The 16,540-nt window shown below is 44.4% G+C and overlaps 2 protein-coding genes across 3 annotated transcripts in view; one reads left to right on the top strand and one right to left on the bottom strand.

The window, feature by feature from the left end:
* The first annotated feature begins 59 nt into the window (after positions 1-59).
* napgb (N-ethylmaleimide-sensitive factor attachment protein, gamma b) lies at positions 60-5,799 on the top strand. The gene is made up of 12 exons (XM_058060996.1): positions 60-247; positions 416-483; positions 546-630; positions 720-737; positions 814-844; positions 913-1,022; positions 2,463-2,529; positions 2,601-2,671; positions 2,757-2,835; positions 4,369-4,448; positions 4,517-4,646; positions 5,067-5,799. The coding sequence occupies exons 1-12, from the start codon at positions 192-194 to the stop codon at positions 5,205-5,207; spliced, it is 936 nt and encodes a 311-aa protein (XP_057916979.1). The 5' UTR covers positions 60-191; the 3' UTR covers positions 5,208-5,799.
* Positions 5,736-16,540, bottom strand: part of LOC131109247 (piezo-type mechanosensitive ion channel component 2) — a 69,375-nt gene continuing 58,570 nt past the window's right edge. Inside the window, exons 42-54 of one of the 2 annotated variants that reach the window (XM_058060993.1) lie at positions 16,173-16,479; positions 15,953-16,085; positions 15,722-15,869; positions 15,429-15,640; positions 15,196-15,354; positions 14,619-14,766; positions 14,350-14,538; positions 14,176-14,268; positions 11,354-11,523; positions 11,139-11,258; positions 10,971-11,050; positions 9,554-9,752; positions 5,736-8,028 (exon numbers count right to left, since the gene is read on the bottom strand). In XM_058060993.1, the coding sequence (XP_057916976.1) occupies positions 7,776-8,028; positions 9,554-9,752; positions 10,971-11,050; positions 11,139-11,258; positions 11,354-11,523; positions 14,176-14,268; positions 14,350-14,538; positions 14,619-14,766; positions 15,196-15,354; positions 15,429-15,640; positions 15,722-15,869; positions 15,953-16,085; positions 16,173-16,479 (2,211 nt within the window). In that variant the 3' untranslated portion in view covers positions 5,736-7,775. The remainder of the gene's footprint in view (positions 8,029-9,553; positions 9,753-10,970; positions 11,051-11,138; positions 11,259-11,353; positions 11,524-14,175; positions 14,269-14,349; positions 14,539-14,618; positions 14,767-15,195; positions 15,355-15,428; positions 15,641-15,721; positions 15,870-15,952; positions 16,086-16,172; positions 16,480-16,540) is intronic. The other variant, XM_058060995.1, reaches the window with a different exon arrangement.

The following is a 16,540-nucleotide window of genomic DNA, read 5'->3' as shown; positions in this document are numbered from 1 at the left end:
GAAGTCTGCTGATTTGACTATCTCTGCGCAGCGGTCATTTTTGTCCCTCGGCGGCACCCGTTGGTTGCGACAGGAGGTGACGTCACAACTGTGCAAATCCAAACATCATCGACCAGCCAGCTGGAGCGTCCACTTTCCTCCTAAAGCAGCATCCCCGGTCCTTCACACAACCTTTGGATTCTAATGCCAGCATGGCTGCTCAGAAAATAAACGAAGCCCACGAACACATAGCCAAAGCCGAGAAATGGTAAGTGTCAGGACACATATTTGCCTCAGTTTAAAGATGCCAGCTAGCCTGAGCTAAAAGGCCATTGTCATGGCTTTATGCGACACTCTGGTGGCATTAAATGAACGAATACGTCTTTATTGATTTTGCTACTTGGCAATTCACCACAGACGTCTTTCGTTATTATAGCTTAAAAACAAGCCTGACAAAGTGGAAGCCGGATTTTGACAGCGCTGCCTCGGAATACGCCAAAGCAGGTGAACACAGAATTCATCTTTGATTCTGTCTGCTATAATACCGTTTATTATTTATTATCCAGCTGTGTGCTTCAAGAACGCCAAGCAGTACGAGCAAGCCAAGGATGCTTACCTGAAGGAGGCAGAATATCACACGGAAAACAAAACGTATCCTTCATCAGCCATCTCCTTCTTCAGTAATCTCCATTAATAATTTCCCATTCTTTGTTTGGGTTCGTTCCTTAACTTCCCTGCAGGCTTTTCCACGCTGCCAAGTAAGTGTCTGCTTCTAAAAGCTCATTGCCATACATGTGGGGGCATTTTTTCCACTTTGGCCTTTCTCTTCCTTAGGGCTATTGAGCAAGCAGGCATGATGATGAAGGTGAGGTGTTCAGCATCGAACTTGTGCAGCAGCCAGGGTGACGTCTGCTGTTTGCATCCCAACAACAGGAGCAGAAGAAGATGCCGGAGGCCATACAGTACATTGAGAAGGCGTGCATGATGTACATGGAGAACGGGACACCCGACACCGCCGCCATGGCTCTGGACCGTGCCGGAAAGTCAGTATTGCGTAATAATAAATGTCCTGTATAGTAGTATTTTATCACAATAGTGTGTTTGCCTTGAGTTAACAGTCTGTTAACTTACAGGAATAAGAGTGCTTTTGGTAAGTACTACTGGGAACATGTCTAATGACCCATGTATGTGTCCAGGAAGTGCTATTGTGTAATTTTTGTCATACATCACAACATCCATCATAAATGGAAGTGTTTTGAAGCTCCTATTAATCCCTACAGTCCAACTTACCTTGGTGTTGCCATGGTCGCTGTCGGCGAGTAATGTGTGGTTCTTTTTGAACAGCCGCATCCATGTTGATATTCAAGGAGAAGTTGTAATAATTCTACATTTGATCAAACTTACAAATGAAAACACACAGATGTTCAGTCTTGTCCGCACCCTTCATCATCGAGTGTTTATTATCTATTTACACTCCGTTGAGTGCAACAGACCTGAAACATTCATTCATTGTCTACCGCTTATCCTCACGGGGGTCGTGGGGGGTGCTGGAGCCTATCCCAGCTGTCTTCAGACGAGAGGCGGGGTACATCCTGGACTGGTGGCCAGCCAATCACAGGGCACATATAGACAAACAACCATTCACACTCACATTCATACCTATGGACAATTTGGAGTCGCCAATTAACCTAGCATGTTTTTGGAATGTGGGAGGAAACCGGAGTACCTGGAGAAAACCCACGCATGGACATGCAAACTCAGAGGGTGGAATTTAATTTGGGTCTCCTAGCTGTGAGGCCTGGGTGCTAACCAGTATCCACCGTGCAGACCACACCTGAAACATTTAAGAAGCAAATCCAAGGAGAACGGTGACTGACGTCCAATAACCCTTTTGAAAAATCCAATATGCGTATATTCTGGTTTTTAAAAACCCAAATTACCCCTGGGTTACTCCTTTTCTAACCTGACTATTGGGTCATGTATACGGCCATTAGGATATCCCCATCGAAAGGATTATTGATTTGTGTTCCATGTTCCATTTGAAAGGAATCTTGGGTCTTTTGACAGGAAGTATTGAATTTGAACTACCGGTCCCAGGTTGTTGATTGTACGCCTCGTTGGCGTTTTTGTAGACAGGAAGAATTTATTTTGTTTCCAGTTCTCATGTATACAGGAATAACCCTGTTTATCTCAGGCGTGTCAACGGGTTATTCCGAATGTTTCAGAAAGCGGAATATTGACTGTAACATGTAAACGTAGTGATTGTTTACCTTTGGGTACGATCTCTGCAGCAGAGGATGCCACCACTTCCTGTCAGCCAAATATGTTGTTTTACAATCCTTTGTGAAGTCTCATTTCCATGTTGACAAAGCAGCGTGCTTATACAGCGGACAGGCTTATCTAGCTGGCGGTGGGTCAGAGGTCGTAATCAGCGTCCTTTGATACGTTAATGTTGTCTGTATCTTTCTGCTTGTGTGCTACAGACTGATTGAGCCGCTGAACCTGGAGAAAGCAGTGGATTTGTATCAGAAAGCTGCTGGCGTTTTTGAGGTAACAGCTAGCCTCCAAGTCTGCTTGATTGTTTTGGGGCTCATCTTGATGGACGTTTGTTTGCCGTTTAGAATGAGGACCGTTTGCGTCAGGCTGTGGAGCTGCTGGGAAAAGCCTCCCGGCTGCTGGTGAGGTTAAAAAGGTAAAGGGAATAAAGTAGAGGTTAAGTAACTAAGTTGTTAAGTAACTGTGTGTGTGTTTGTGTGTGTGTGTGTGTGTGTGAGCAGGCTGGATGAGGCGGCAGTTGCTCTCCAGAAAGAGAAGAACATGTACAAGGAGATTGAGAACTTTCCAATGTGCTTCAAGGTGAGATTTTGACTCAAAGTATTATTATATTTGTAATATTATTATTTGTTTTTTAAATATCTGGGACATCTGGCATCACAACCACAACAGGACTCAAAAACACAAAAAATACAAATCAAATCACATTTAAAGATGATTTATTTGGATTTACAGTTTTCAGGAAATAATAGAAATTCAAAATAATGAGTTCCAGAGTCATCCTAAAGCTTTTAATAATTTTATGGAAATAGAAAAACAACATACAATTTAATTACAAATTTATTTTATTTATTTTAATATATGCTGTAATCCCTTGTTTATCATGGTTAATTGATTCTAGAAACTCTACAGAGTTTCCGCAAAGTCGGATTCCTCATTTACAAACTGAATAATTTAGTAATTCGAACATAGAAAACTTGTTTATGGCTTTATGAATACGCTTATCATCATTGGCGGAGCCCTACAGTCACCTTTACACTCCTGATGAACTCCATTTTGCACTGTTGGGTCTTAAAGGAGACCTATTATGCCCATTTTCAGCCCTTTCTATTGAGTTGTGGGCTCCTGTAGAGCAGCTACACACAATAACCAAGCTTTCTAGATCTTCCAGAATATACACCTATTCCAAGTGTATTATTTCCAAAACGGCATGTTTTTAATTTATTCCACCCATGGCTAGCCTCCAGGCAGACACGCGTTGCCGGGATTGGTCCCACTCGCAAACGCTCCCGAGGACTTCCAGACTACTGCTGAAGCTCACGTTCTAATTTTGTGGGTATAGGAGTTGATGAAAATGTATAAATCCATTGAAGAGATAGTTGGGAGTGGTTAGGAGCTAGCTTGAACTGGGTGGAGACCCCTGCCTGACTTGCCGTGTATGAACTCAAAAGAGTAGTAACATAGGTCCACGTCTTGACACGACATCGGTAGTCGAAATCTGGTTAATACACGTTTTTTACGGGACTACAAAAAAAAACCAAACTTGGGTCGATCCACCGATTGTGGTGGGAAAAGGCTATCTGAAACTCTGGCATGGTTTAACACAGGGGTGGGCAAACTACGGCCTGGGGGCCACATCCGGCCCGCTAAGTGTTCAAATACGGCCCGCCTGTTCTTTCCAAAGTATTTCATAGAAACTTAACATACAACCTGGCAACATGGCTTGAGCCCACCATTTGATGGTTGAAGTAGCTGTTTAATCAATTTGGTTATTTAATGTGGTCTGCTGTTTACAAAGTGCTCCTGAAAGAAGGGACACAAGCACAATAATTCCAGGTGGACTGTTAGAATTATACGTGTAAAATATATAGTCTGGCCCCCCCATCAATTTTGTTAAATCAATGCGGCCTGTGAATCAAAAGGTTTGCCCACCCCTGGTTTCACACCAGAATACGACATTCTAACTACATTTATGGGTCAGAAAAGTAGAAAAAGCATCATAGGCCCCCTTTATGGAGGTTCTAAGTCGAGCTTCAAAATGCAAAAAGAAGAAATGGGAGTGAGTAAGTTGCGCCTGGTTGTCGGAGGTAACACCAAGTGTTCATGTTTGTGTAGAAAACCACAGCTCAGGTGCTGATACACCTCCACAGAGGCGACTACGTGGCGGCTGACAAGTGTGTCAGGGAGAGTTACAGGTTGGTGAGATGTTAAAACGCCATCATTGGACCTCTGCTCCGTGTTTAACCATTTCACCTTCTGCCAGCCTGCCGGGCTATAGCGGCAGCGAGGACTGCGTCGCCATGGAGACGCTGCTGCAGGGCTATGACGAGCAGGATGAAGATCAGGTGTACCGCGTGTGCAACTCGCCACTGCTCAAGTACATGGACAACGATGTAAGTATTTTGTCATTTTGTTTACATATTTGTCATACTTAAATGTTTCCGAGCATCACATTTTATTAATATTAATCAACGACAACACGACTGAACAAAAAATGCTGTTTTGAAAAAAAAGTGCCCCACGGTTGCTCCCCATCAGAAGAAAAGTACTCGAGACTTATCAGTGCGGAAATGTTTAAAGCCATTTCTAAAGCATTGGGACTCCAGCAAACCACAGTGAGAGCCATTATCCGCAAAAACTACCAACGTTACATGGTTTGATATCCATGCTGTGATCATGCATTAACACATACACCAATGATAATGTGTAATAGTTGAATTTCTCATTATGAATAAATTCAGATAAATGTCCAAATGCTGTGAAAATAAATATTTATGTCACGGTGAAATCTAACTGTTGCTTTTGTGTGGCAGTACGCCAAACTGGCCATCTCCCTGAGGGTCCCTGGGGGTGGGGGCAAGAAGAAGAAGGCTGCTGTGGCTCCACCAGGTGGTGCTGGCGGGGCGCCTGCTGCTGCAGACGATGACGATGAGTACGAGGGGGGGCTTTGTTAGCCACCTTGTGCGCCCCCTCCCCTCCTCCTCCTTCCCTCATGATAAAAACCTAAATCTGTGCATAAAAATAGACAAAGCTTATAAGAAGCTTATTTACTGTAAAAAAGAAGTAAACATTTGCTGTAGGTGTTGCAGGTAAATCAGTTGTAAAGTTTTCATTTGGGGTACGAATGTGTATCATTTCTGGTGACTTGTGTTTACATTTTTATTTGTGTGTCTAAAAATGAATTGAAAACAATCAGTATGTAGTGATTGAGTGATGGATTGAATCAGTATTAGGACAGAGACGAGATGCATTCAATGCATGATTTGACGAGCTGGACAAGACGTGTCGTCCAGCTTCAGCATTAATGCAAATAAAAGAAGACCTGAGCTTGTAGACATGATTAGTAGACTTACTTCCTGGGTGTCTACCTCCTGTTAGATGGTGGAAGATGTGTTGACTGCTCTTCAAAGCAACACAGCTGGAAAGGTTCATTAAAGAGTTTGTCCTCTCACCCAAGTATATCTTGTTGACCCCCCCCCCAAAAAAAAAAAGTATATCTGATGTATATGTTTGCACATCAATAATAAATACTTTCAATGTGTGGGATTTATTTTACTCTAGTCTTAAAAGCCAATTTACTGTTTGTTTTCCTTTTTAACCCATTTGACTTCGACTAGCATTGTTTTAACATTACTGACAGTTTTTTTAGCCAAAACATGAAAGGGGGAGATAGTCATACATTGTTTGCTAGGGTTAATTGATAAATTGAATATTTCATAAATACACTTCCTAACAAGTCCTCTAGGCATGAAAGTGGAAATCTACCCTGTTTAAAATCATTTTTTCCATTCCATACCAAACCCAGACTTCCCGGTCCCTAGCCACCTCCTCCAGCTCCACCGGGAGGACACCAAGGCGTTCCCAGGCCAGCTGTGAGACATAATCCCTCCAGCGTGTCCTAGGTGCCCCGGGGCCTTCTCCCAGCCGGGCTAGATGCCCCTCACCCTCTCTCTTAGGGCGAGTCTAGCTACCCCACAGAGGAAACTCATTTAGCCACTTGTATACGCAATCTCAATACAGGGCCGGTACAGTGACGCCACGCTGATTCGCCCATCAACCTCATGGTCCTACTTTCCCTCACTTGTAAACAAGACCCTGAGATACTTGAACTCCAGAAAATCCAAAGAAATACAGCTGAATAGGTGTAGATTCTGGAAGAACTAGAAAGCTTTCTGTGTGGGTTATTATGTGTAGCTGCTCTATAGGAGTCCACAACTTCATACAAAAGGCAGAAAAATTTGCATTTAAGAATGCTGGCCTTTGCTGGCCGTGTGAGTGGGGTTTAGCTTGGTTTATGCCTGACACATGCGGCAAATAAGTCATTTTGCACGCACGCCCCTCTGCCCTCAGCTTATGTAAGTACAGCAACACCAGCATTTAGAACTTGTTGTGGAGAGTCAAGCTGTGTGACAATCATTTTCTACCGCAGAGGGGGTGCTGGCGCCTATCCCAGCTGTCTTCGGGCTAGAGGCAGGGTACACCCTGGTGGCCAGCCAATCACAGGGCACATATAGACAAACAACCATTCACACATTCATACCTATGGACAATTTGGAGTCGCCAATTAATTAATTAATCAATTAATTAACCTAGCATGTTTTTGAAATGTGGGAGGAGTACCCGGGAAAAAACCCATGCATGCACAGGGAGAACATGCAAACTCCACACAAAGATGGCCGAGGGTGGAATTAAACGCGTGTTTTAAACGCGTGAATTAAATGTGTGAATTAAACGCCTGCGCGCTAACCACTCGACCACTGTGTATTTTTGAAGACTGGGACTCACATTGTGGAATGCTGGGAATGACGGCAAACACAAACCAAATAAGGCAGCGTTCCATTCGTTTTATTCATCTTGCCCGCCATGATAGCCTTAACAAACACTTTTGACCTCCATGTCTTCCCAATAATCTTATCAATAAGTATTAGTAATAATGAAGCGTTTCTCTCATGCTACAATGTGATCTAATGCATAGTCGGAACCATTCAGCCCTTTTTCCCTTCAGGTTCACCTGTTCCACGCACATTACCCCGATTGGGAAACTCCAAGATGATTGGCCAGGTGAAGGCACGGGAAGTTTGTCTCGTTTCATGGCATGCCGTTTCATCAAGAGTCCTTGTGAGTTTCTGGTCCTCACCCCGTGTGGTGACGTCGTACAAGGAATACGCCACGTGTGACAAGAGCACTTCCTGAGAAAGTGAAGACACCGAAGAAGCCGTGACGAATGACAAGTGGCTCTCCCAACTGAAACCAAAAAGAATTCCCTGTCCCGTCTTGCAAGCGTTCCAGTTGGAGAAGACATTTGTGCTTTAAAAAGGTGGGAATCTCTTTGGATGTCCTTCTTGTCCACGTAGAAAAACACAGCAGACTGTTGCGCAGGAAATGAGCTGTACAAAAGCATCATCTTCATGTTAGGAAAAGTCTTTCATCCAGCACCAGCAGATTTGTGCTCCACGTGGGTGACAAAAAAACGGCGCTGTGACACGCCCCCACATGTTCAATTAACAAAAAAGGTCCTCGCTTCACTGGGTCTTCTCCCGTGTCCACTTGATCATGGTCTCCGGCGAGCGGTACAGGAAGATGAGCTTGGCGTACATGTCCTCCTCCAGGTCCAGCTCGCCTGTCTCCCGCACCAGGAAGATGTCGGTGCACAGCTTGAGGATGCGGTCCACGTTGGGTAGCTCCTCGAACATGATGGTGTGGGAGATGCCGCTGAAGAACTCGCGCACAAACTTGCCGATGACCAGGACCACCGAGGCGTACAGGCCCATGATGCTGGACGGGAGGGAGGGGGGAGGGGGCAGGAAGTCAGTTCTTTATAATGATATCACTGCTACCTGTATTTCCACTTTGCATCTAAAACAACACCGCCATTATCGCCATTATAGCAACATTTTTGCAGCGGTGCGGCTAACTAATGGCTATGTTCGAATCTCATAACATCTCCTTTACTTCACAACGACTACTAATTGTTTAAATCTTGTGCTGGTCTGGAGTCAGCGAGGGAACAAAAGCCAACCATGAATCATAAGTGAGCTTGTCGACCAACTGGAAATATGTCGTGCAACGTGTCGTGCAGTATGTTGTTATTCAATATAACAATCTGAGGCCATGTTCGAAACCGCATACTAACTCTACAGACTTCCATGCCCATACTATCCACACTCCATACCGCATACCCAATCCATCAGACAGTATGCGTTTACACTACAGCGTACTACATGGTAACCCACAATGCATTGCGCTCCTACCCGAGGCGAAATCGACAGGCTCTACTTTAGCTCTAAATTCTTTAAATACATCACTTTCAGATTTTTTTTTTTTAATCAGGCGAGAAAGTGGCCGTTACAATCCCGAGTGTGCCATTTATTTGTCCAAATGCCAATCGTTTACAATTTAGTTCGGACGAATTCGGCAAAATTTTATCTAGCTAGTGAGCAACGCACTTCTGATTATTTTCACAAAATAAAACACCGCTTACTTTTCATTCATTCATTCATTTTCTACCGCTTATCCTCACCAGGGTCGCGGGGGGTGCTGGAGCCTATCCCAGCTGTCTTATCCCAGCTATCCCAGCTGAGGCGGGATACACACTGGGCTGGTGCCCAGCCAATCACAGGGCACATATAGACAAACAACCATTCACACTCACATTCATACCCCCTTACTTTTCTCATACAAAAAACCCCCATAGTGATAAATCACTGCTTTTACTTTGAAAACAAGAAGCGAACCAACTCGCAATATATCCTGCTCGACACCGCAGTTTGGTCCCTCCTGCTACTCAGTGTTCAGCCAATATTTTTTTTTTTTCACAGTAACATCACGTCGCATTGCATCCTGGGTAATTTGGGTATGAGTAGTAAGCCGACGACACATACTCAACATTTCTGGTGAATGCAGTATGCATCCGGGAAGTTCTCGCATACTCAAAAATCGCATACTGCCAGTGTAGACACATTTAGTACGAGTAGCAGGTAAGTTTGCGGTTTCGAACACAGCCTGACTCAAGGTGTCAAAAAGCTAGGTAAGAAATATACAAGGCACATATACCGATACAAGTTTAAAATAACAAGTTTGTTTTAACTTAATCCCATTTCATTGGTTATTGTTAGCAGGGTGATGCAATGCTGCCTCTGTCCTCCAGTGGGAGCCAGAGAAATAAAATAAAGAAATGGACCGTGAAGCAGCAAGATGACAAAATTCTGACCTTTCCCAGAACTTGAGTACGACCTTTAGCATGCGGTAAGTTCGGCCATCTGCAGGCCAATGTTGGACGATGTTGCTTTGTACGTCTTACCCGTATCCCGCCAGGAAGCCCAGACTGGGTGGGCTGACTTGATCGCTGAACACGTACAACTCCAGACAGGCGTCGCAGCTCTGACTCTTCTTGTCGATGGGACCGTTTTCCGTCTGGTTGACGATCCACCACTCCTGCAGCTGCCGCTGTTCCGTCTGGACTTGCCTCAAGCTCAGGCTGATGTTCAACATCTTGTTGTCTGGCGGACGCACATACAACAGCCATTATATACTGGTACTGGTACTGGTGCTGGTACTGGTACCGCCATTTACTTATGCTTGCTGAAGAAGACCCTTGTCTTTCATTTCTAAGATAAGGTGTCACCCACATGCTTTACAAATTGAAAATAAATACAAAAATCATTCAAAACAGACAGCATTTTCCAGCAAGAAGATGCTTTAACAAGACAGGATGTTGTGGAAGTACAATACTGGATACTGCATTCTTTATGTGTAAACTGAATATTAAATCTGTCAAATAAGTGTGAGAGGCAGGGATGTTCAAAGTACATCTGGGGGCCATTTGTGGTACATATTTTGATTATTTTTTTAATTGCCCCTCAGCGCATTGTAAATTAATTAAACAAAAAACTATTAGGAAAAAACAGAATAAATGATGAAAAAAGAGCAGTACTTTTAAAAGTTAAAATATTAGAATACTAGTGTTATAATATTTAAAAAAAAGTTTGTATCTAATCATGAGAAAAGATTTTGTAAAAATTGTATTTATTAAAAGTTGGAATATTGAGAAATAAAAACATTGCAGGCCGCACGGTGAGCGAGTGGTTAGCATGTAGGCCACACAGTCATGAGATGGAGAAGACCTGGGTTTGATTCTCTGTTCTGGCATCTCTGTGTGGAGTTTGCATGTTCTCCCCGTGCATGCGTGGGTTTTCTCCGGGTACTCCGGTTTCCTCCCACATTCCAAAAACATGCTAGGTTAATTGGCGACTCCAAATTGTCCATAGGTATGAATGTGAGTGTGAATGGTTGTTTGTCTATAGTGCCCTGTGATAATATTTGGGTTTTTTTAAACCAGAATATATGCATATTGGATTTTTCAAAAGGGTTGTTGGACGTCAGTCACCGTTCTCCTTGGATTTGCTTCTTAAATGTTTCAGGTGTGGTCTGCACGGTGGATACTGGTTAGCACCCAAGCCTCACAGCCAGGAGACCCGAATTAAATTCCACCCTCTGCGTGGGTTTTCTCCGGGTACTCCGGTTTCCTCCCACATTCCAAAAACATGCTAGGTTAATTGGCCACTCCAAATTGTCCATATGAATGTGAGTGTGAATGGTTGTTTGTCTATATGTGCCCTGTGATTGGCTGGCCACCAGTCCAGGGTGTAGCTAGGATAGGATAAGCTGGGGTAGGCTAGGCTGGGGTAGCATAAGCCCATAAGCCCTTCTTAGTGTACCTTTATGAAGCTGCTCCACAGGTTTAGCATCCGAGTCGCTGGGCGCTCTTATGTAACGAGGGAAGATGTTGCTGAGCGTCCTGCAGGTTCACGGGAGATAAGGACAAGCCGTCACTGTGAGTCTCTGTGCTCTAGATCTATAGCACACACCAGGACTGTTATGCTCACACGTGTGAATTACTGTTGGTTCCATTGAGCAGCAATATCAGCTTCTTCTTTGTGTCCTCGTCCAGCTTGGTCACATGTTTGCCGGATGCTACCTCAGCCTTGGCGCCCAGAGTGAGGTTTCTATAAAAAAAACAAAGAAAAAGAAAGAAAAGGCACTCCCACCTCATCCTCTCGTGTTTTCACCAGCAGGGATGGAAAGAAAGCAGCTGGCGTACCGTTGCACGGACCAGGACACTGTGATGAGGAAGTCCTCGTCCATGTCCAGCATGTCAATGAGGGTGTTCCTGCTGGGAGGGCTGATGGTCCACAGGGAGTTGGAGCTGCCTTTGAGCTCGGCGATGATCAGGTCGCCTGGCGTATAGCCCTCCAGCCACTGCAGCGCCTCCTAGTGGTGCAAATAAGTCAGATGCAGTAACAAATGATTAGACAACTGGGGACCATTTTCAACTCAAAGCTCTTTTTCGCCATTTATGAATAATGGCTCTCACTGTGGTTTGCTGGAGCCGCATAGCTTTAGAAATTACTTTTTAACCATTTCCAGACTGATAGATTACCAATCAATCAATTACCTTCTTTCTAGGAAGGCAATCACTTTTTCACACTATTTTTTTTCCCTTAATAATGAAAAGATTGATTAAAAAAACAAAAAAATGTAAATGATGCAGGATTCAAAACAAATGCAAAAGAAAAATGCTGCAAATACCAAAAAAAAAACAAAACACACAAACCCCTAAAGAAAACAACAACTGCATGATATAAATCACAGAACTACGCAGGAAGTTAACCAAACTACCAGGAAGTTGATCCAGGCTGCCCAGGCTAGCAGGAAGTGTTCAAGAAAGATAAAGAAATAAAAATATTTACATGTCACCAACTTCATGTCTTTAAAGGGGAACTGCACGTTTTTTGGAATTTTACCCATCATTCCCAATCCCAAAGTGAAACATATTTATTATTTTACAAGTGAACCCATATTTATTTCCCTTTTCTGTGCATTATAACACAAGAAAACTAGTTAATATGAGCTAGCCTACAATGCTGTCATTGGGATACACCTATTTTGACTATGACTATGAAAAAAAAAGTATAATTGTATCATTTGATAAACAGTACATGCTGTGATCATACACGTACACTGACGATAGCATGTAATAGTTGCAGTATCTTGCCCTATTTTGATGATGACACTAACTATCACAACGCCTCGCTGACTGCTACTCTCAGCATCATTCACAGACAGAAGAGTGGATACCTGGCTTTAAATTTGGCTACAACGACTCAACAAGATGCTTGTTTTCCATCAGCATTTTTTAACCTGAGGACTGGACTTGTGCTGGAAGACACAGCCATCCCAAGGGGAGCGGACATTGTAAGTGTTGTCGCTGCTGTTTTTGTTGTTGACAGAGCTAGCATAACTACCGTATTTTCCGGACTATAAGTAACACTTTTTTTTCATAGGTTGGCTGTTCCTGCGACTTATACTCCAGAGTGACTTATAAATGAAAAAAGTGTTTATGTTTTGTGAGGGAGCTGCCAATCCTCCCTCACTGATCAGGTGTATGCCCCACCTACACACTGTCAGGTTTCCATTTGTGTATATAGTTGGCTTTTGTTATTTACATATATTCTGGTTAGTACTTTGATTATATTTGTTTGCCATTTAAGTTGTTTAATTGCCACTTTAGTTAGTTAGTTTTTCATTTACAAGTCATTGGTTTTGTTCCTAATTTCTCATCAGTTTCTCCTTTTTTTTGAGGTGATTGGTCGGGGCACAAACATGGAGGCGCGCCCATATGAGTGCAGGCCAGAGGCTGATCGCCTTGATTGGACTCTCCCAAGTGTCACCTGGAGGAGGGGGGGATTAACTTGGTGGTAGATCGGTAATCTAAGTTGTTATGTGTAATAGAGTGCTTAAATGTATACAGGAAGTGAAACTTCAGTGGGGGACTATTGGAAGACTTTTGTAACCTAAAAGAAGGGTGTTATAAATGTAAATAGGGTACCTTTTAGACGTATTGCCTCACTCTCTCATTGGGAACTATGGTTGGCCCTTCACGGGTAAAAGGGGCCGGGTGAATTGTTTGGGAGAGGCCTGTTGTGTGTGCTGGGGGAAATACTGTTGCATGGTCTGGCGAAATAAACTTGAAGAGCTCTCAAGCCCATATCTGGTGTGCATTTCAGCTGCTATGGCTATCCCGGGCGAGTAAGAGGCCATTTTTTTCCAACTTAAAATCTTACATGTTCCATAAACACTGGACACCTTTTCTGTTCATGTTTATTTTTTGTGTAGCTGAATAACCATTGTGTTAGCATATCTTACACCTATTCAGCCTGTTCTCTATTCTTTTATTGTTAGAACTTGCCTTCCAAGAGGACGTAATGTCTGTTTTGGTCAAGTAGTTTGGAAAATAAATTGCCCGCAAAAAATGCAACGTATACTCCAGTGCGACTTATGTATGTTTTTTTCTACCCAATTATGCATTTTTTGCCTTGTGCGACTTATAATCCGGAGCGACTTATAGTCCAGAAAATATGTGTATCAATGTGCAGAGGAAAGAAGTTTGGGTAGTGTTTTTAATCAGCAAAATACTGCAACTATTACATGTTAGCACCAGTGTACGTAATGCATGATCTCAGCATGGATATCAAACCATGCAACGGGATTCATAGTCAAAGTAGTATAGTAATAGTGTATCCCAATGACAGCATTGTTAGCGAGCTCATATTAACCATTTTCCTGTGTTATAATGCACAGAAAAGGGAATCATGGGCAGTTCCTCTTTAAAGACGGACATTTCTCAGGTCTGGCACCCCTGGTAGTCTGGCTAACTTGGGTTTTATTCCACCAACCTCTCTTGCATGTATTGTGTGTGTTAAGTGTGTTTTTGGTTTTGGATCATGTCAACATTTGGAGAGTTTGGACGTTGCTGGGTGTCCCTGTGGGCCACTGTAGCATATATTAATTTACAATGGATCTGATTATCGTTCATGGACAAAATGATTCAGTGAGGACGAGAAGGACAAATAATACACTCACGTTGTCATCATTGTACAATTTTAGAAACGTCTGAAACTCCTCCTCTGTGACTTCCTGCAGTTGTTTTTGCTGAGCGCTCATGGTGAAGATGGGCTGTGGTGAAAATACGACATTCATTCATTCATGAAGACTCGATTACCACCAGGCTTCGTCATAAAGGTCTTCTTGTCTCACCTGAAAACCGGCGAGCGTGATCTCGAAGGAGACGTCCAGCGGGGTGTTGACCACGCCGGCGACTGACTTGACGAGGGACATGAAGAGCAGCGGGAACCAGACGATGCAGATCAGCAGCATCACGATCATCCCGCCCATTCCATATTTCACCACCTTCTTCTTCTTCTGGCCGCGCGGCTGGGGATACCGCTGTCCGCAGGAGGACAGACGGTAGGAAAAGTTGAAATCGCCTTTTCACCAGGCGGGACTTTCAAAGTAGACAAAAAGACCTTCTCAGACTCCCGCCAGCATTTGAGGATGAAGATGTGAGCGTAGATGTCCTCCACGCAGATCCAGCTGGACAGGGACAGAGACGTGTCCGTCCACACCCAGTCCATCACGGCGCGTAGCTCTGTCAGGAATGGGACGAGTCGGAACCTGGCAAACAACACATGATCAATTATTCATTAGCCATTCATTCATTTTCTACAGGGGGGGAGCTGGAGCCTGTCCCAGCTGTCTGGGTACACCCTGGACTGGTGGCCAGCCAATCACAGGGCACATATAGACAAACAACCATTCACACTCACATTCGTACCTATGGACAATTTGGAGTCGCGAGGAGAACATGCAAACTGCACACAGATGGCCCAGGGTGGAATTGAACTCGGGTCTCCGAGCTGTGAGGCCTGTGTGCTAACCACTCATCCGCCGTGCAGCCCATTATTAATCATGAATTGATTATTTATTGTTAGTGTTGTTGCATATGTTACATCATATGAACACAAAGAGTCATCCAGAGACTGGAAGGTTGGTGGTTCGATACCCGCTTCTCTTGTGAATAAAGCACTTTTTTTCTTGCCTTACCCTTGGAAGAGGAAGAGGTTGACGTAGTTGTAGCTCTTGGTAAGAAAGTTCCCCAGCACGCGGGTAGGATAGCCACAGCGGATCTGATAGGCCGACAGCCCAAAATAGATGCACTTGACAAAATACCACATCTGAGCCACGTTGTTCTTGTTGAAACGCCTTCAAAACGGAAGAGGGCAGCCATGGAATGAGCGACCTTTGGAAAAGAGCGGCGGCTACAAACACGTCCTTACTTCTCTGTGATTCCCGGCAGGATGAAGAACATCCAGAAGTGGATGCCGAAGACCAGGATGACCTGGAAAATGACCTTGCCCATGACGGACTTCCGCAGGTAGAGGGCCCGGTCCACCACCATGGTGCCAAACTGGATCAGGACCATGACTAAGAAGGGTCCTGGCACCTGATCCTCAGACAGGGAAGAAGTGATGTCCGCCGCTGAGTGTTTCTACAAACAAGAGAAGGATGCTGGTCATTTCACGTCATATCCTTCAAATGATATCTTTTTTTCTGAGCAGGCTACACTTACGCCAAAGGCCCAGAAGCCAAAGACGATGATGATGAAGTCCACCGTGTCGGCCAAGAACATGAGCACGTAAACGTCAGTCACAGCACTGTAGTCGGGATGAATGAGGTCATAGAAGAACTGCCTCATGGGCACGTAGACCTCCATGAACCTGCAAACACAAACCCAACCCAACTGTTCTTTGTTGACTGTTCTTGTATTTTTAGTTTGCGGACTCGCAGCGCTACGCCGTACTTCTTTACGGCGAAAGCTTTGGCCTTGAAGAACTGCTCCTTCAGCTTCTCCAAGATCATCTGCTTCCTGCTCTTTTGATGGACGCTGGCCTCACTGCCGTCTTTGTGGCTGTCGCTGTGAGAGGCCGTACTTCCTGTGGCGACAATTGTCAGGTGTTGAGTTTTCAGATTTGATTGTTCTTCCAGCATAAAGGGAATAGGTCCTTCAAAGATGGCCTCACCTCGTTTGGACCGAGCAGAGGAGTGCAGGGATCTGTGCGAGATGTGCGAGGCTCCACCGGAGCTCAGGCGGCGCTGGTAGGTGGGCTGCTGCGAGTTGTGCAGCTGTACATGCCCCGAGTCTATGGAGGTGCCGAAGTTGATGGATCTCAAGGTTTGAGTGGAGCCACGTCTCTCACGGACCAGCATGGAGACGGGTTCCGACTCAATCTCACTCTCGTCCTTTTCCCGCTCTTCGTCTTCAGATTCGCTGTGACGGGACTGCTCCTTCCTTTCCTTCGGATCGTCCTCGTCCCACAGGCCATGGCACTGTGGGGGTGGGGGCCAGGAGATGTTCAATGGCAAGATGATGAAATAAAAAAGGAACATT

Source organism: Doryrhamphus excisus, chromosome 22, assembly GCF_030265055.1.
Source record: "Doryrhamphus excisus isolate RoL2022-K1 chromosome 22, RoL_Dexc_1.0, whole genome shotgun sequence".
Lineage (NCBI taxonomy): Eukaryota > Metazoa > Chordata > Actinopteri > Syngnathiformes > Syngnathidae > Doryrhamphus > Doryrhamphus excisus.
This window is presented reverse-complemented; position numbering and strand designations above follow the sequence as displayed.

What these genes read in the sequence shown, in the direction of transcription:
- napgb (XM_058060996.1), top strand. Translation starts at nt 192, where the DNA reads ATGGCTGCTCAGAAAATAAACGAAGCCCACGAACACATAGCCAAAGCC. An exon ending in ATAGCCAAAGCCGAGAAATG is followed by an intron (nt 248 to 415) that starts GTAAGTGTCAGG and finishes TCGTTATTATAG; the next exon opens with CTTAAAAACAAGCCTGACAA. An exon ending in AAGCAGGCATGATGATGAAG is followed by an intron (nt 845 to 912) that starts GTGAGGTGTTCA and finishes TCCCAACAACAG; the next exon opens with GAGCAGAAGAAGATGCCGGA.